This window comes from Galeopterus variegatus, unplaced genomic scaffold (genome assembly GCF_000696425.1).
Source record: "Galeopterus variegatus unplaced genomic scaffold, G_variegatus-3.0.2 Scaffold58, whole genome shotgun sequence".
Taxonomy (NCBI): domain Eukaryota; kingdom Metazoa; phylum Chordata; class Mammalia; order Dermoptera; family Cynocephalidae; genus Galeopterus; species Galeopterus variegatus.
In genome coordinates this window covers 188,559-208,502 of record NW_007726169.1, presented here as the reverse complement: position 1 = coordinate 208,502, position 19,944 = coordinate 188,559, and the positions used below count along the sequence as shown (strand labels likewise).

The following is a 19,944-nucleotide window of genomic DNA, read 5'->3' as shown; positions in this document are numbered from 1 at the left end:
ATTTGCTGGAATGTTGTGCTATGCCCAAGGTACTGAAAGGTCTCCAATCAGCAATTAAATGCTTGAATCTTGAGTGACACACGCCACTTCGACTTCCAGAACTGGTCATTCAGCCCCCGCCAACCCAAGGGGGTCAGGAAGAGCAGCCCTCTCCCGTGCCCAGGAGGCAGCAAGCCAGAAACATTCCGGAGACTCACTACCCCAGTCTCCAAGGACTTGAAAACTAATAAAGTTTCCTTTATGTCCCAGGTCATATTGCTAGTCTGGTTTTAATCAGTTGGGACTTATGAGTTTTAACCTTGCCAAGTACGAAAACAATTTACTTTTTTTTTTTTTTTTGTAAGGATGACTGGTAAGGTGATCTTAACCCTTGAGTTGGTGTTATTAGCACCACGCTCTTCCAAGTGAGCTAACCGGCCATCCCTATATAGGGATCTGAACCCGTGGCCTTGGTGTCATCAGCACCACACTCTCCCAAGTGAGCCACAGGCTGGCCCTAATTTACTTTTTTTTGATGGCTGGCTGGTCCAGGGATCTGAACCTTTCACCTGGGTGTTACACAAATGTGCTCTACCCAAGTAGCTACTGGCCAGCAGAAGAGAGAAGTTATATCAGCTTGAACAGCCTCTATTAGCTTAGGGGGAAAAATATACAAATGACAAATTATTCTTACCTGCTTAATGACACCATATCATTTCTTCACCCTACTTTAATGAAAACCAAGATGACTTCATTTCTTTATAGTTATCATATAATTCTATGGTCTTATTTGGGTATCCAATAACAAAAGTGAATAGAAATAGAATATTTCAAACCCTTTGGAAACGTCTATTGCATGACCATAGGTTCTATTTGCTAAGAGCTCACTATGGACACACCATTTTTCTAAGTGTTTAGCAAGGATTATTTGTGACATCTTCAAAGGCGAGTTGTTCTTATTCCCATTTTACAGAAGAGAAAACCAAGGTCCAGAGAGGGAAGGTAACTTGCCCAAAGTCACACAGCCAGAGAGCCCTGTGTTATGTTCTGCTCCTGTATTGATAGAAAATAAGATGCTACTGCCAATAACTCTATTCTTTGCTCTGGGGACAACAAAATCCCCTGAAGGTAAGAGAGGGGTATCTCTTCCAAAACATGTACTGCTATGGAATTCTCCTCAATTCAGAGTCACGATTGCCCCCAATTTGGCAAGATTAAGGAGATTTCTCATGGGTTCGAGCTGCTGGACTTTGCTATCAGCTTAGGAAAGCCAGCCTGGCACTTGATCTTTTCCTAAATTCCTGCAATTGAATCATTATTTATCCAGGAAAGCACATGACTAAGCAGAAATGAACGGGGCATGGTGGTGTCTTGGGTATGTGCATACACACACACACACACACACACACACACACACACGCGCGCGCGCGCGAAACACATATACATACACTACACGATACACATATGCACACAACACAACATGTACATATACACACATTGACACACATACACATACAAACAATACACATACACATATATACACACACTACATGCATACACACATGTACACAATACACACACATTTACACATATACACACATACACACAACACACACATAGACATATACACACATAGGCATACACACCACACATGCACACTACACACAACACACATGTATACACATATACACACAACACAACATATACATATACACATACATTCACACACACATATACACACACTACGCACATACACACATGCACAATATACACACGCACACACCCTCCACACCTCCCAGAGGCCCATCATTCAGCCTCAAGCTGGAAATTCCAGGCCATTCATTTCTGTTTTCCTTCCTGTCCTCACCCGTCTGGGGAAAGCACAAAGGTCACAGGGAGGGGAGAGGGGAAGGTGAGAATGCCGACAGCAGCTCGTGCCCACGGGCCGGACAGCGTGGGGGGCAGCGTGGTGCAGGGTCGACAGGTGTGACCCACGCCCTCACAATCCGTAAGAGTCTCGGCCCGCACTCCTGTAACAAAAGACAGGCCAATATGAGAAAAGCATAACAGGTTTACTTAATCAAAATTTTACATGACACAGGAGTCCTTAGAAATGAAGGCCCAAAGATTTGGGGCAAACTGTCTATTTTCATGCTTAGGTTCAATGAAGAATGGACAGCTGTGTCAAAATGTGATCAGACACAAAAGGGTGTGATGTAAGGGTGACAGACTGCGGGAAATCCAGCAAGGCCTGTCTGTTCATGTTCTTCTTGGCCTGTCTGTGTAGCATTCACTCCTCCAGGGCATGTGGCAGGAACCCGCTGGAATGAGGGTCTTATAACCTACTATCAGAGAAGGTTGGTCAGAGAATTTCTTTAAAGCGAGCTCCTATGCAGAAAAGCGGGGGGAAAGTTAGAGTAATATTTCCAGGTTTTACAGGGTCTTATAACCTACTATCAGAGAAGGTTGGTCAGAGAATTTCTTTAAAGCGAGCTCCTACGCAGAAAAGCGGGGGGAAAGTTAGAGTAATATTTCCAGGTTTTATGGCTGCCTTCGTGGGGGAGAGGTGTTCTGCTTTCTATGACCCACCTTGGGGAAGGGGAATTCTAGTTTCTATGGCCTCTCTTGTGGGAGAAAGAGGAGCAGGGAATAAAAGGGCATGAGAAGGTCAGAAAGAGACTTTGACTTTGCTTCTGAGGCCCTCCAACATCCTTTAGTTCAAAATACTCAGCATGCAACATGGTGGTATGATTTTCTGAGCCCCAACAGTGTCAGGGTGCAGTGGCCTCTAAAACTTTGGTGAGGCACCAAATCCCCTAATTTGGAGAGTAGTGCAGGGCAGAGGGAGGAGAGGAGCACGGAAGGAGGCTTGTAGATAGAGGGAAGCTGTGGCTTGAAGGTGCAGATTTCCAGGCCCCACTTCCAGAGCCTAAATTCAGTAGGTCTGACATAGGGCTCAGGAGTCTGTATTTTTAAGAATCTGTGTATCACACTTTCAGAAACAGTGCTTAAGATTTGAGTTCTGGAGAAAGACCTTGGGTCATATCCCATTTCTGCTGCTTATGAGCCATGTGACCTGGAGCAAATCACTTATCTTTAGAGAGCCTTACTTTCATCCTCAAAAAGATGGAGACCAAAGCACAGAAAGGATTTAGCCCATTGCCTGGTATGCAGCAAACATTAAATAAATGATGGCTGTTGCTGTAGATTGGATGCCCCCCACTGACATCACTGAAGATTAATCCCCACTGTAACTGTTGAGGATGGGACATAATATTATGGTAATTGAAAGGTGGGGTCTTGAAGAGGTGATTAGATTTTAGGACCATGCTATAGTGAATGGATTAATAATGGTGGTCATGGGCATGTTCTCAGGGCTTTAAAAGAAGAGTATATGAAAAGTTGAGTCTGTCTCTGCTCTGCCATTTTTTACCATGTGAGACCCTTGGGTCACTGTTGCCACAACCAAGGCCTTCATTAGCTGTGTTCCCTGAGCTTTGGACTTACTAACCTCTGCAACGGTAAGCAATAAATTTTGTTTTCTTACAAAGTACCCAGTCCAGGTATTTTGTTATAAGCAACAAAAACGGAGTGTAAAGCTAGGGCTAATGTTGGAATCCTGCTGGCATAGCCAATTGTCAAGCTACACAACTACACCACTTGTCGAGTAAGGCAAATCATAACTAAAGCCAAAATGTTTCATTATTTTAGTTATATTAAGTTTCCATTTGTATAGTCAGGGCTAGGGCTCAGACCCTTCAAACCCATTGTACAGTCTGGGTCACAAACCCCTCACATGCCAGGCTGGGTCACCCTACCCCTCACACACAGGTCCGTCACACTAGGTAATTGGAAAGATCCCGGGAGCCAATGGCAGACAACGTGAGCTCAGTCAGCAGCGGCAGCAGCATCAGCTTACTGGTCCAGCAGGTTGCAGGTCAGGCGGTGGCAGCGGCCTTTCAGAGGGTCCTGGGGGCCCTGGCACCAACAGCCTCCAGCAGCAGTAGCAGCCTCACCATGGCCCCCCGGGGTCATCCTGGGGGTAGGGGGGCACTGTGGATCAGAGCCACTCGTCCTTTATACATACATCCATAACCCAGGACACCTGGGTGCACATGCGCAATTACATTAGACAATAACCAAGGAACCCCTGGGCGCACGTGCATATTTGCATCAAATGCTCGGCAAGATTCTGAACATCTGAGGAGCCCTGACTATTCTCCTATATTTTCCCTGACCGTTTTCCTATATTTTCCCAATACGGAGTAATACCACTTTATTATTACTTGATAATATTAATGTTTAGCATTAATTAATCATTACTGATAAATACCAATATCATTAATATTACATAATAATGGCTCCATCCAAACTCTGCATTAATTGTAAGAATCACTCCAGCTCACATTTTGTTTTGTAGCAGAAAACACTCCAGGATCCTTGAGGAACTGCTCTGGGCTGAGCTGACATGTAAGTTTCTCCCACTCCCATTCCTCTTCCTGAGCTTGCTGAGGTTTCATTCTTACCCAAGAATGTGATTAAAAGACAGGAATGAATCTTTTTATTTCAAAGTTGCTGGTGGGTGGTGTGGGGGCAGAGCTCTCCTCTTCCTGAGCTTGCTGAGGTTTCATTCTTACCCAAGAATGTGATTAAAAGACAGGAATCAATCTTTTTATTTCAAAGTTGCTGGTGGGTGGTGTGGGGGCAGAGCTTGGGTGCAGAGCTCCTTCCTGGGGGTGGGAATGAGCAAGTGGAGGAAGCGGGGCTTGGGGTGGAGCAGGAGAGCGATTGTTCATGGCAGAGGAGAGAACTGGAATTTGCAGCTTGCACGGAGACAGCAAACACAGATTCCTGCAGCAACAGGAAACCCAAGTCCCTATGGGGTTTGGCAAGTAGGAAAATGAGGGAGGCCAGCAGGTTAGGAGAGGAATCATGTGCCCGTCATGATTTGTCTTTCTTTCACCTACTTTTGATGGAGACTTGGGCTCAGAGAAAAATATCCTTACTATAAGAAAAACAACAAGAGAAGGGCGGTGATAAATAGCAACCAATATGGGTACCTGCTCCAAGAGCACCAAGAGATGGAGGAGATGGTAGAAAACTGGAGGTCTCACCCTGGCCTGCCCCATCTCAAGGGGCAGCGGCTGCTCCAACCCTGCCCACTCTCACCCCACAGACCAGTGGAGCCAAATCTTCTGAATCACCCTAGAGAACGAAGGGAAGTGGGTTTATGTGTGCAATTTCCTGATTTTTAAATGTTACCTTTAATTTTTAAAAACACCATATAGACATTGAATCTAAGATGCTATTGATGTTAAAATGTTCTGATATTTAATAAATTACTAAAAAAGAAAAAAATGCCAATTAAACTACAATAAGTCATTGATTGCAAAACTAATCTTAATTCCAAATGTCACAGTGTGAAAAACGTGCATCTTAGAATTCATGAAATATTGCATATCAGTAGTTGGCCTTAGCCTGTGGCACTCTTGTTCAGTTCTCGACCTGCACAACTGTACATAGCATCCATCCTAGGACACCAAAGGGATTAGGGGCCACCAAAGTCTCACACTTGGCTCACATTTATGAACTCCCAAGTCCCTTGAGAAGAAGTGATCCCTCTTTGATCTTTATCTGAACCAGGAATAAGTTAAAGCAGCAAAGAGGAAAATGTGACTCAGTTTACTCCCATGGTCACCTGATCACTGACAGTGATACCAGGGCCCCTGAAATAGTGATTCAGTAGGCATGGGGGTAGGGTTTCATAAAGGATGCTAAGTCTTGTCAGACTAGGAGAGGTCTCATACCCACATGTATACAGGCCCAGAGAGGTGAAGGCACTGGTCCAACCTCACGCAGCTGGGCAGAACAGAGCCAGGCCAGGGGCTCAGCCCTGCTCACTTCCATCCCTAGGGCCCCTTCTCCCACTGATGGTAAAAACTCCTGCCTGCCCCTCTGCCCCAGGTGGGCTGAAACAGGAGTCTCCAGGGCTGACACAGGGTGTATTGGCCCCTCCCTTGTCCCATCCCCCTTGAGGCAAAAACTCCTGCCTGCCCCTCTGCCCCAGGTGGGCTGAAACAGGAGTCTCCAGGGCTGACACGGGGTGTATTGGCCCCTCCCTTGTCCCATCCCCCTTGAGGCCCTGGTTGCTGGACCCATCCCAGAGAAAGCACCCTTATCTGATTCACGAGACTTTCAAATTTTATTAATAAAATACAAAATGGCACAGACATTGGTAATGACGGATGGAAAAACAAAAAGATCAACCAACTTCTTCCAAAGTCCTCCCCAAATTGTCCTTGTTCATGTCCTGCTTGGAGGACCTAACAAAGTTCATGGGAGGGGGCCAGCTGCCCCCAGCAGCTTCCTCACAAAGTGAGAGCTTTCCCCTTGAAGGCTCTCCCAGCCTGCGGTAGCCGGAACAAAGTGCATTCATACCTGCTCTCACCCTCTCTGGACTGTCAGAGCGACCCCCACTCAAGCCAGGCTCTGAGCTTCCCAGATGTACCCTGCAGGAGGCCAGGTGGACAGGGCGGCTTGGATTCCCCCTCTCGTGGACTAGAGCCGTGTTTTCTTCCTGTGAGCATCCATCTGCGAAGGAGTGTGTTGCTTGCACCTGGATGAAGCCCAGCCCATGAGAGGTTCTTCAGGTGGAGGGCAAGGGTCACCCTTGGGGACAATCAGAGGGATGGGTGAGCTGCCACCAGGCACCCTGGGGAGCAAGGCCTGCAGGGCCAGCTCTGACAGTGAGGGACTGGCTAGCCCCATCAGCTCAAGCCCTGTCCAGGCACACTTGAGTCTTCAGCAGACGAAAAGGAAACCCCCAGCTTGACAGCCACAACTTCCCTCTCCCTCGGACCCCTCTCCTCCTTCCCACAGAGTCCCTTTCACAAATACAGAAATAAACAGAGGACTCAGGGAAAATGTGAGGGAAATTCCTGGCCCTGCCTGCAGTGGGGACAAAGGTGAGGGGAGAAAATCCTGAAGTGCAGAGAACAGTGTTTCTAGGGAGTGAGAGAGGTGCGGGGACCCAGTTCACAGGAGAGAACCCAGGAGGGTGTGGGACCACAGGGGACATGGAGCCCAGCCACCCGCACAAATCCCTAATGCAGCAGCAGGGCTTGGGGCCTTCTCTTGATGAGGCAGGGCTCTGGGCTGGCTCAGTGGCAGGGTGTGAGCCTGGCAGAGACAGGGAGGGCCTTCGGAGTTGGTCTCTGCTCCCTCAAGTCTCCCAGCCCAGCACCCACTTAAGGACTCCCTGGGGCAGGACATGCGCTATCAAATCAATCCCTTGCAGGCACTCCAGGTCATAGGGTCCAAAGAGGTGCCAATCTAATCAATTGGCAGTAACTGTCTATGGTGAAGCTGCATCCAGGGTCTGGGGAAAAGAGTCTCAGCATCAATTAGTGATCTTGGGGTATAGGTTATTGCCACATGTCTGCCACCCCTCTTTCCCTTCACAGATGGGGATGCCTTGCTGGGTTGGTGGTGGAGCTGGGCCTAGACCCCAGCCTTCAGACTCACGGTCAATATTCCTTCACTGCACAGTGTACACTGAGACGGAGGAACATCAGAGCCACCTGAAAAACTCTCCTCTCCTTCCACGATGCCTGACTGAGGGCAGGACCTTCACTGGGGGCAGTTCCAGAAACCACCCACCAGCCTCAAGCCAGATAAGATACATCCTCGGCTGGGGCCTGGGCTCTGTACAGGGTATAGGGGGCGATAGCACCGCAGGTGGCCGGGATGACTGGTGACTGCAGCAGGACCACGGGACACGAGGAGGTCTGAGGGAGCAGGCAATAGGGGCCTGGCCTGATGCTCATTCATGAGATGGGATGATCAGGGCACTCACAGGGGGGCATTCAGTAAATGATTGTTCACTGCGGCTGGGATAGTAGCAAAGAGGAGAGTTTTTGGATTTGGGTGAGTTGGAAGACCACCCTCTCTGTCCCCGGCAGGCCCAGTATGGTCAAGGTTGGCCTCCTGGGGTGTGCCTGGGAGCTTGGAGCAGCTGGCACCTAGGAGATCCCGCCTCCCTCCTCTGATCATCCCAGCTCAGGCCAGGCCTTGGATGAGGGTAAGTATGAGAGTGGGGGGCCCCAAGTAGCTGTCTGAGTTGAACAACTGGACACAGGCAGGTGGGCAGCTCACACTGGCACCAGGACATACGAGTTACTGCCACAGCCCCGGGGAACATAGCGAAGGCCTTCTACCACCTCCCCTGCCATCTTGCTGGGGCAGCCCTGGAGGCTATGGTAGGCAAACATGGCCACCCCCAGGCCAAAGAGGAGACCAAGGAAGGCCAGCAGCCCCACCGCTTGCCTCCGGGTGGCCACCTGGGAGTCAGGGACGGGAGTGATAAGGACACCCAGCCTCTGTGGGTCCACAGTGGCATGGATGGGCTCCTCAGCCTTGGAGCTCCGGCTGGCTGAGGCCACTGGCTCCCTGCTGGGGATCCCTTTGGAGGATACGGGGACCACAGAAGCATGGGTCATGCTACCAGGTCCCCAGTCCTGGAGAGCATCTGTGTGAGCTGGAACAGGACCCATCTCCTCAGGCCCTAGAGAGTTCTCAAGCCTGGGGCTCAGTTCCCTGGTGGGGGTCTGAATGGAGGGGGGCTCAGTAGAGGGGATCTGGGTGGAGGGGGGCTCAGTAGAGGGGATCTGGGTGGAGGGGGGCTCAGTGGTGGGGGTCTGGGTGGAGGGGGGCTCAGTAGAGGGGGCCTCAGAGGCCTTTCCCTCAGCCCAGAGGCCAGACCCTGGCTGGTAGGCAGCAGAACTCTGCCAAGCTATGGCCGTGGAGACTGCAGCCATGTTGAAAATCTCCATGCCCTCAGGACCAGATGGAGGCCCTCCATTCTGAGCCTTTAAAATGGAGGGGGCCCTAGTCCCTGAGGAACCAGCCACTCCCACTGGCAGCTCTAGGGAAGTCCCCAGGGCCTTCTGTGCCTCCTGGGAAGGAGAAGTCAGCTCCATACTATTGCTTTGCCATGTGTCTTTGGGCTTTGACACTGCAGACTCGTGCACTCCCCTGGTGGCCGTGGTGGTACTCGGCTTTTCCACACCGATTTGCTTCTCAAATGTGCCGCTGTTTTGAGCCAGAGCAGCAGCCTGCTGGTTCAGGTACTGCATCGCTTTTTGCACCCATTCTTCATTTGGATCAGCACAGAAGAGCCTTTCCTTTTTTGTCGTCAGGCTACAAGGAAGGAAGACAGGGACCTCGTGATGCTCAGATACCAGAAACCCAGGCCAATACCTTGTGGGGCACAACAGACCTGGCTGGAAATCCTGCTCCCCGCTGATTAGCTGTGGGGCCTAGGACGTCAGGCTACAAGGAAGGAAGACAGGGACCTCGTGATGCTCAGATACCAGAAACCCAGGCCAGTACCTTGTGGGGCACAACAGACCTGGCTGGAAATCCTGCTCCCCGCTGATTAGCTGTGGGGCCTAGGATAACTCAGCCTCCTGAGCCTCTGAATCCTCCCCCAAGAAATGGAGATGGGTGGCCTACCATCTCCAAGGTGATGATCAACTGTCCCAGAAAAACTGGGAAGGAGGGGTTCTCAGGAGGAGGAACTTCCTGTTTTAAAACCAGGAAAGTCCCAGGCAAGTGGGGATGAGTTGGTTGCCCTACTGTTTTGTTATTGTAAAAGAGGTAAATCATATAAAGCACCTGGTTCAGAGTAGGGGATCAGTAATAGCTGAAAATAATAACAATGTTAATAATAATATTGTTACCATTAAGGCAGGGGACTCTGGGCTGTGTCTCTTGATTGGAAGGGGATCTTACACCAGGTGTTCACTGATACCAGGTGTGACAGGTGAGGCTGCCTCACTCTGAAAAGGACCCTATGTCACAAAGCCCTGTTCCTCCTCTCCCTTGGTTTCATGGCTATAGGCTGCCCTCTGGACTCCTACTCTCCTCTCCTAGTGTGTTTTCTTGGGCTGAAAGGTCTTTTAGTGAGCTAGAGCCACACACACAGCAACCCCACTGGGACCCCAAGCTCTATCCAGATTTTGAGCTTCCTCTGAAGCCGTGTGTGGCTGGTTCACTACGGAAACCACAGTTCGGAGCTCACTGGGGCCCTCGCTCCATGCTGCGGCCTGTGCTTGGCATTTTGCCTGTTTCAACCTCACACCCATCCTGCAGGGTGGCTACCATGCTCATTCCCATTTTACAGATGAGGAAACTGACACTCAGAGTTGTAAAGTAAATGCACCTGGCTCCAGTATGCTGGGAGGCCAGAGAAGTCCGGGAAGAAAGTGGGGACCCTACAAGCCCCCTTGGTCACAGTGATTTCCTCCCCCACATCCCACTTCCCTTTCATCTAGAAAACAGAAGCAAATATTTGGGGGTGCTTGGAGGAAGCGAGCTTTGACCTATGAGCAGAGAGGTCAGTCAGGAGCACACTCTGTACCTTGCCCTTTTTAGAGACTGTGCACTTAAGGAGAGGAAGCACCAGACTTCCTTTAGCTGAGCCTAGAAAGCAAAGGGCCACTGGCCATTTCCTGCTGCCAGGCCACTGGGTCTGGCTGAGGCTGCTTTAGGCCCAAAAGTCAGTCCTAGGGAAAGGTCTCCGGACTGGGCAATTGGGCATTACCCAAGAGAAACTCCAGGAGGAACAGGCAACCGAGATGACCAAGGGTCCCCAAGAGCCAGGAGGAAACTGGCTCAGCTCTTATAGGAGCCCTCTTTCCTCATGTGTCAAATGGACATAATGATCCCTGCGGCCCCTACTGTCAGCACCGTGCCCTTTTACAGATAAGAAAACCAAGGTGCAGAGGGTAAACAATGTGAGCAGGGCACCCAGCCAGTGAAAGATGGAGCCAGGATTCGTGCCAGATCTATTGCAGTCTGGAACCTGCACTTTAAGACCACCGTGCTCTACCTCCCCATGAAATCTAGTGGGTTCGAGTGCTGTGTAAAATGTGCATCCACCCAGGAGGAATTATCAACCTCAGTGGCTGCTCCAGGTCACAAGTGAGGCGGTCCCCACCCCCAGCCACATTGGGCCATTCAGGAAGCCACTTTCCATCTTTGCCATGTGGTGCAGATATTAAGGTCAGTGAGGCAGCCTGCGGGTCAGGAGCAAGAGGAGCATTTGCCAAGGCCTTTGACTGGGAGCCCAGGTTGGGGCAGGCAGGTGTGGACACAGATCAGTCCTGAGGGCCTGATAGGCATTCGAGAGGCCTCAAGAGCAGTACTTACATGATGGCGGATTTGCCGCAGGATTCTTGGTTACGTTGATAGTGGACAAGTAAAGTCACGGGTATCTCCGAGGTCATCTTGTTGCACGTGATGTTGCATTTGGTCACACCGAAGTGCTGTCCTGAGTGCACAGAGGCCTCCAGTTAGCAGGGCTGTCCGTGGGCACCTGGCTTCCAGGCCCCATGCCAGATCACCCAGGCCACACCACCAAAGCCAGAACCGATGCCCTGCACACCCTGGCCTTCAAGGCCTTTGATTCAGCCCCCCTTCCCCTCCAAACTTCACTATGCTTCAGTTTCCTTACCTGTAAAATAGGGACAATAAGAGTATCTACCTCATGGGGTTATTGTAAGGGTTAATGAAAATTAATTATTATTAATAAAGCTCTTTTTGCCTGGCCCATAAGAAAAGTTTAATTTTAAAAATTAAGCTGCTGCAGTTGGTTCATGGTACATCAGGGGAGACGAGTCTAAGAGTGACTAAGATCTACCTGAGGTCACACAGCCAGCAAGAGATGGAACAGGCTCTCCTACTAGGCCTGGCTCCCAACCCTTCCTGGCCTGTGGCCCCGCCCCTGCCCCACTCCCTGCCTTTACCCCAGTAAGTCATCTGCTCAACTATCACTCCCCGACATCCATTCCTCCTTCTCAGGCTATCTCACACTGATGGATTTCCACAACCTCTAAGAAAACCCATCCCTCCGTGCATCTGAATCTCACATGGCTACTCCATGAGAAGTGCACACCCCCACACACACATCAGCAAACACAATGGCGCACGTGTCTACCAGACACACACGGACGCTTGAAGACATACACATACAACCAGGTGCATAGAGCACATAATAAACTTTTTTAAACATGTAAGTGCAACTGCCTTCTAAGGAAGGTGGGGTCGGCTGAATAGACAATTCTTTGTCCTGCCATTAAGAGCCAGAATGAGTTTGAAAGCATTTGCTGGAAGGTACAGAATCATCCTGCCTAAGAGGAGAAGGCACATTTGGAGTTCCCACAGCAAGAGCAGTAAAGAGAAGGATTGGAGGTGGTAGGGTATGCATAGGGTGGGGGCAGAGTGGGGTGTGCAGCAGCTTGCAGATAGCTGGGTACTACGTGGAGCCAAAGAGAAACCCCAGGACAGGATGAGTGTGACTAAACCCAATTATTTGACATAAATATTTGAAGTTGTTTACATTGTATTTCCAAATTCCCCTTTCCCTTAAAATCTCCAGCAAAATTTTTTCTGCTTGTTGTAAGCTCAGGGAATATGAGTGCAAAAAATGAGGAAGCGTTTGTGTTTCAGATCTGCGTCAAGGTTATGTGCAGCAGAAGCCCGACTCCAGAGAGTTTTGCAAACATCCAGAGGCCAGGACTTCTGGGACAATAGAGTCAGAGACCAAGCTAATTTCATCTAGCCCTTCAGGGCCTGAGGCCCCCAGCCAATCCCTGGGTTCTACCAAAACACACATTGCTCTTGCAGAAATACTCCTTACATATATGCGGGAGACCAAGCTAATTTCATCTAGCCCTTCAGGGCCTGAGGCCCCCAGCCAATCCCTGGGTTCCACCAAAACACACATTGCTCTTGCACAAATACTCCTTACATATATGCATATACAAACATATTCCCAAGCACAGGTGTGCACACACACAAACATACTTTCTAGAATCTGCTGCCTCCTGTGCTGATCACTATCCCTTAGTCTTGGCCCACCTTCCTCATGGGAAGGGTCGTTCAGGGCCTGCAGATGTGAGCTGGGTCATCAAGAGGCAGTGCTAGCAGATCCTGAGGTGGGCAGGAGGGGCTCCCTGAGTCACAGGGCTGTCCTTTATTTCTGAGGAAGCAGGACATGAAAGTCACCATGCAGGCAAGTCACCCTCCTTCTTCCCCAGAGGGGCCTCGGAATGACTCAATTGCAGCCTCCCCAGGCCCTGTGGAGCAGAGTCAGGTGGTAGTCCCCTGAACTGGTCTGGCAGGTGTCTTCCTGGGGAAGATCCAGCAAAAACAGTGCCCCTGAGTGACCTGAGATAGGAGGAGGCAAAGTAGACTGCCCAGTGGGTAAGAGGGAGGGTCCATTCCATGGGCCCCATAACCCACCTCTGGGGCTTTAAAGAACCACAAAGTCTCCCTTTTCCTAAAGTCTCCACCCTTTGCCGCAGTGCCTGAGTGCTCTTGGCCGGGCTCAGTCCTTGGTTCTGACAGAAAGGGTATGTAACTAACCTACGGGAGACTCTCCCTTCTCAGAACTGAAGTTTTCTTTTCTGTAGGTGGAGCTAATGCCTCCATCCATCCAGTCATCTACTATTTGTCATCTGAATGACTGGAGTGTAGGGAACTCATCCATCCTGGTGTCATAGTGTTTCCCAGAATCAAACACAAGGTGGACACTCAATAAATATTCGTTGAATGAAATCACGTTTCAATCTACTTATCCTGTCTTTATGTATCCAACCACCCATCCACCCATCCATCCATCCATCCATCCATCTACCCCGCTTGTCAACCTCCTACCCATCCTCCACCCACCCACCTGTCTACTTCACCCTAGTTATCCCCCATCTGTTTATTTACCCCACCCCCCACTCACCCACCTACCCCCTTCCATCCTGCACCTCTCTCATCCCACCCACCCATCCATTTTATTTCGCCCACCTACCCATCTCTCACCCATCCTTCATCCATCCGTCCATCCATCCATCTCTTGATTCATGCAACACTTGCTTGAATTACTTCTGGGCATATACACAGACTCAGGCCCTCTGTCCTTAACCTTGAGCTCTTCCTCCTGTACGTGCTGATGTTGAGTTTGGAGAAAGCACCGCAACCCCAATAAACACTATCAGATCACCACGTTTGTTCAGTCAACCACCAAATACTGGTTCTTCCCTCTTGTCAAGCCCTGTGCTGGGTGTCATGAGGCACAGCGGGATGAACGAGGCCCATCTCTGCTCTCAGAAGGCTCAGAGCCTGATGGGAAGGGAAAACATGCCCACAAAGTATTAGAGCATTTTTTGTTGAGTACCTGCTGTGTGTCAGACCGTGTGCTGAACACATGCATATGTACTCCCGTTAATTCCCAATATCCCTGCAAAGGAAGTACGTTCATCCTCATTTATAGATGCAGAAGCTAAGAACCAGAGATGTCAAACAGTTTGCCCAGGGCCACACAACTGTTTAGCAGCAGAGTTGGATTCTCACCCAGGCCCTAGACATTCCACTGTTCTAGGCGGCCTCAGACACCAGGTAGGTACACCGTGTTCTAGAACATACCGCAAATGTACTGGGGTTTGCATGAGAGAGAGACCACTTCCAACCACAAGTGATCAGGGCAGGCTTCCTGGGAGAGGTATTGTTTAGGCTGGACACAAAGATGGTTAAGAGGCTTACTGGCAGGAAGACCCTGGGTCTCTGGGTGATGTGACAGAGAGAGGGCTTGAACCATTGCTCAGCTGTGTCTTGAGAAAGTCATTTAGACTCTGAGCCTCAGTTCCCTTACCTGTGAAATGGACATGATAACACCTGATTCACCAGTGGTTGTGAGAATAAAAATTTTGTAATGTTTGGAGCACTCATCCCATAGATCAGGGTGTCTCAGCAGTGACGCTATTGATGTTTTGGGCCAGATAGTTCTTTGTCATGGGGACTGTCCTGTGCCTTGTAGCATGTTTAGCAGCATCCCAGACCTCTACTCACTAGATGCACCCCTGAACCAAAAACGTCTCCAGGAATTGTCAGATGTCCCCTGGGAGGCAAAATCACCCATCAAGGACCACTGCCCTAGAGATGCCCATATGGCTCACTCCCTCGCCTTCCTCAAAACTGTGCCAATGCCGCCTTCTCAGTGAGGCTTCCCTGACCTCCTATTTACAATGTCAACACCTCCTCTCCCTTCTCCATTTTTTTTTTCTAATCCCAGAGCTTTTTTCCTTCTAACAAACCAAATCGTTTACTGATTTATTTATGTATTGCCTGTCTTCTCCAGTAGAATTTCAGGACCTTGAGGGCTGGGATCTTTGGCCATTTTATTCATTGATGTGGCCCCAGCTCCCAGCCATGCTTGTCACATAGTAGGTGTCCAGTAAATGTTTGTTGAGTGAATGGACAAAATGCACAAGGAAGCACTTTGTGACATATAAAACCTTAACCAACAAAGAAATAGAGGAATTTCTATTTAAATTCGACAGGGGCCTGGATCTGACACTGAATTTATCCTCCCCTTCCTTCCCCATCCGCCCCCACTGCTAATCAGGGGGGCAGACAATAGCAGCTTAAAACAGATTTTTTTCTGTATTTCTTGCTGGGACTTGAGTAGGAGTGAATGCGTCAGTGCTTGGGGAGAAAAATTCTCTGCTCTGACTTGTATCTGCAGGTTTGTTATATAAAGCACAGGAGCCTCCCGCCTGGCACAACCCCACAAACCCACATTTGGGAACTGACGCAGCTGTCCTGGCAGCAGCTTTGAAGCCTGAAGTCCCCATTCAGTCCTCTCTGACTTCCAAACCACCTCCTAGTCCTGCAGGTATTCCCAGGGGGTCTCTCAGAGCCACAAATGTCAACGCTGGTGAAGACCTCCAAGGTGGGCCTTCCCAGTTTTACAGGAGGAGAAACTCATGCTCAGAATAGTTGAAATAATGCTGAGTATCTCTCAGCAAAGCCAACAACCAAGATTAGGGTAGGAACCAGATGAGCCTGAAGTCTCAGGTTGCTAATCAGAGCATCCAAGGTCCCCCCAAGAGGCCCTCTTTTCATCCTAGTACAGAATCCGCCTCCACCCCCAGTTTCATAAAACTAATCCTCTCCCCTCTTCCAAAATGCCCTCATAAGTATTGAAACCTCATCTGCCTCCAGGGAGGCAATAGCTATATTTAAAGGTGCAGCAAGCAGCTAAGACCAGAGAAGGAAATACCCTGCTTAGGGTCACACAGCAAGGTTATGGCAAAGCAACCTCCATCTGACTCCCCATCTTCCAGTTCTCATTATCCCCAAATACCTCAGGCCTCAGAGCCCAAGCAGAAAGCAGGAAGCCCACAGCAATTTCCCTCCACTGCCCCCACCTACCCACCCACTCACCCTCCAGCTCCCTGCCCCACTGATGAGCCTGCCCCACGAAGTTATCCTGGAGGCTGGGGATGGTTCTCCTTCTCCCACACTTGCTGTGTGCCCTAAGAGAAAGTCCTACTTTCTCTGAGCATCATTGTGCCAGATGACCTGGGCGCTCCCTGAGGACGGGGCTGACTCAGGGAGGCAGTGTGGCCCTCGGAGGCAGTGAGCATGCTGCAAGCTTTCTAGTCTATCAGTCTGATGACTCTTACCCTCTCCTGCCCTACTTTCTGGCTGTGCACCCTCGAACCAGTTCCTAAACCTTCTTGGGCCTCCATCCTCCCCATGTCAGGTGGGATGGATACACCTTGCCCTACCAGGTCCTGGGCTCCAAAAAGCAAGTGACTGCGGGGGGAAAGCATTTTCTAAGCTTGTGCTTGGAGGAGGAAGACAGGGTGATGGGGTAGACACAGGCAGAGGGACTGGGCTACAGACCAGTGCAGCAATGACGAGCCCCATCTAAGAGCTGCAATGACCTTGACCTTCCCTGGTGCCTGGTCCCCTACTCCTAGGGGCTTTGAAATCAGGGCAGGAGTGTCCTGTGACCTGGCCTGGGGCCAGGGCTGTAGGTTACACATTAACCCTGGATGGGGTGACCCGGCCCCATCAGCCAGGGCTTCCCACCTACTCACCCACCAGGAGCTTCTTCAGGCTGCTCCAGCCCCGACCCTCCTGGCACCCTTGTGCCACCCACACCACCTCTCTGTGCTGCCATGCAGAGCCACCTTGCTTACCGGGCCTGGCAGGGGCAGTTGCTGGAGACAGGGAAGTCTTCCAGCAGAAGGGGCAACCCTGCACTGGGGCTGGGAAGGGGCCCAGCCCCCTCCGCACATCCCTCAGGAAGGGGCTGCCTTGGATGTCTGGCCTTACTCAGGCAGGTTTTGGGGGCCCTGGTGTCAGTCCTAAAGGGCAGAAGAGGGTCTGGGGGCTCCTCCCCGACCCCCACTCATGCCCGAGTCCAGGCCCTACTCACCTGCCAATAGGATGGTCAGATGGCAGAGGGCAGCGAAGCGGAGCAGCCATGAGAAAGGCATCGGAGCCATGGCTGAGGATGGGTGAGGATCTGGGCAGGCTCCAGGGCAGGCGGCTAGGGCCACACGGTAAAGCTAGGCTGTCCCCGTCCCCACAATTCCTGAGCTCTGTCGCTTTTTATAATGGAGCTCTGCTCCTCCGCCTCCGCCTCCGGCCCCCCCCGCAGGCAGGCAGTGGGAGGGGAGAGGAACACAGCCAATGAGCTGTGACTGGATTCCTCAGGATGTTGCCAAGGAACCAGGCTGGCTCCTCTGCTCTGGAAGGGGGGCCACAGCATGGGGTCCCGGGCCTGGTGCTCACCATCCTCATAGCTGGACCAGCCTGGGAGGCTGCACCAGGCTTGCCAGGGTCCAAAGGGCCTCCTCTCCTCCTGTCTACACAAGCCACCCCCCTGCCAGGTGTGGCTCTAGCTCCTAAGTGGGCAATAAAATGACAGCAGTGGGGCAGAGGAATAGAGAGTGCTGGCTGCAAGCAAGCCTGGAAGGACACAGGGCCCCGCCAGTCTGGGTCTGACAATCTTTTATTTGGTCTGAGAAGTATCTTTCCCACACCATGACGAACCCCAACCCTCACTGCTTAGAATCCCAAGCCCGAAAATGTGAGCTCCTGGGGGACCTTGTTCATCATGCATCCCTGGAGTCCGGCAACTGCAAAGCAGTAGGGGCCCAGTGCAGCGTTTGCTGAAAAAATGGTCCAGTCCAACTTCATATGGACAGATGGGGAAACTGAGGCCCAGAGAGGGGGCAGAACCACCCCAGGTCATGCAGAGCATCAGAGTAGAGAGCCCACCTCCCTCTGCCACAGACAGCTCAGGACACTGCAGAGAGCCCTGGCCTCCCTGCCTCCAGCTCCTGGACCTCTCCTTTCCCCTTTACACCCACTCCCATCTCCAGCCCTGGCCCCTGCCAGCCCTCAGGAACAACATGGCTGCCAACCTGTCCTGGGTAACTCGATGCCTCTTGCTCCTCCTTAACTCTGCAGCCCTGCCTTGGAGAAGTCCTGCCTCCCCTGGGACCACAGTCCTCCATCTACACAAGGAGGGAGTTGGACTAATCTGCTGGGGAGGGAGCTTCCCAGCTCTGACCTTCCAGGAGGTCTCTGCCTCCATGAGAGACATTTACGACAGAACCAGGCAGGAGCAGCCAGCAGGCTCCCACCAACCCGGTTCACACTTGCAGTCCTTGAGTGCAGCACAGAAGGCTTTAATGGCAGCCTTCTCTGAAGATGGTGGCAACAATCTCTGAGACTCTAGAAGAGTCAACAGGGGCCTGGAGTGACTCGTGCTGGGCTAGGTGTCTCTGGGCTGTCAGCCAGAGGAAAAGCCAGTTTGTTTCCTAGCCATTGCCCAGGCTACAAATCAGACAGGCACAACTCCAAGACCAGGGGACCTCTCTCTCCTCAGTCAACCCCCACCCAAGCACAACAGGGCAGCCTGGAGCGGGGAGCTAGGAGGCTAGATGCTCCTTGAAGGGCCACAGCACCCCTGGCATGGGCCAATGTGCTTTCACACACAGAAGACCTGTCCCAGCCCAGGAAGATACAAAGCCAGTGACCTTCACATTTCTGGTGCCCAACCCCTCATTTTATAGCTGGGGAAACTGAGGCCCAGAGAGGCGAAAGGGGTGATAAAAGCTGAGGTCCAAGGCTCTTTCTGCTCTGCCCATGTAAAAGTAGAGGAGGAAGAGAGGGCAGATGGAGAGGGAGAAAGAAGGCAGGGGAAGGTGGAAAAGAGGAGAAAGGAGAGAGAGAGAGAAGAGGGAGGGGAGGAAGGGAGGGAGGAGAAGAGGGGGAGGGGCAAGAGGGGCATCCTGGGAAGCCCCACACTTCGTAAAGGACAACAGCCAGTATTTGGGAGTAGAGACCCTAGTTCCCCTGGCCCCTGATGATGCTTCAGAGAAGTATTTAGAAAGCAAAGCTTTCGGGGCCGGCCCGGTGGCGCACTCCCGAGGGTTCGGATCCCACATACAGACTGGTTCCCGCTCACTGGCTGAGCGAGGCGCGGGAGCAACACCGAGGGTTGCAATCCCATTGCCGGTCCCTGGTCCGGTACGGGGGCAACACTGAGGGTTGTGATCCATTGCCGGACACGGAAAAAGACAAAAGACAAAAAAAAAAAAAAAAAAGAAAGCAAAGCTTTGGGATCAGAGGGCCCTGGCTCCGGCACTACCTCTATGTGATTTTGGGTAGCTTCCAGATCTCTCTGAGACTTTGTTTCCTCTTCTGTAAAATGGGGACGACAATACTAACTCACACTCTGACCCAAGCACTGTTTTAGGTGTTTTCTATGATTAATTCATGTAATTCTCAGAACAAACCCAGGGTTTAAGCAAAATGCCATTCCATGATCCATTTTATGGATGCGGAAACTGAGGCATGCAGAGGTTAAGAAACTTTCCAAAGATCACCAGCCAGGAAGTGGGGGAGGCTGGATTTGCCCCAGGCAGCTGGCTTTGGGGTCTGAGGACATGACCACCAGGCTACACCACTTGCCTCCACCCCCACTGCAAGGACTCATGTGAGTTTATCCCCATAAGGTGCCAGGTCAGAGCCTGGCATGGAATAAGTGTCAAAACACAAAACATAGCTCTGCCTTTTCTCCTTCAGCCTTTGGGGACGTGGCCAACC

General features: G+C 51.1%; 1 protein-coding gene across 1 annotated transcript; it reads right to left on the bottom strand.

The window, feature by feature from the left end:
• Positions 1-6,159: 6,159 nt before the first annotated feature.
• Positions 6,160-17,400, bottom strand: CX3CL1 (chemokine (C-X3-C motif) ligand 1). Its single transcript, XM_008574724.1, has 3 exons — positions 17,261-17,400; positions 11,191-11,311; positions 6,160-9,177 (listed from the first exon to the last, which is right to left on the bottom strand). Exons 1-3 carry the CDS (start codon positions 17,328-17,330, stop codon positions 8,130-8,132), a joined length of 1,239 nt encoding a protein of 412 aa, XP_008572946.1. The 5' UTR covers positions 17,331-17,400; the 3' UTR covers positions 6,160-8,129.
• Between the last annotated feature and the right edge of the window lie 2,544 nt (positions 17,401-19,944).

Coding starts and splice junctions, on each gene's coding strand:
- CX3CL1 (XM_008574724.1), bottom strand. CDS start 17,330: ATGGCTCCGATGCCTTTCTCATGGCTGCTCCGCTTCGCTGCCCTCTGC. Junction 11,312..17,260: donor TCTGACCATCCTATTGGCAG/GTGAGTAGGGCC, acceptor CTGTGCACTCAG/GACAGCACTTCGGTGTGACC. Junction 9,178..11,190: donor TGCGGCAAATCCGCCATCAT/GTAAGTACTGCT, acceptor CCTTCCTTGTAG/CCTGACGACAAAAAAGGAAA.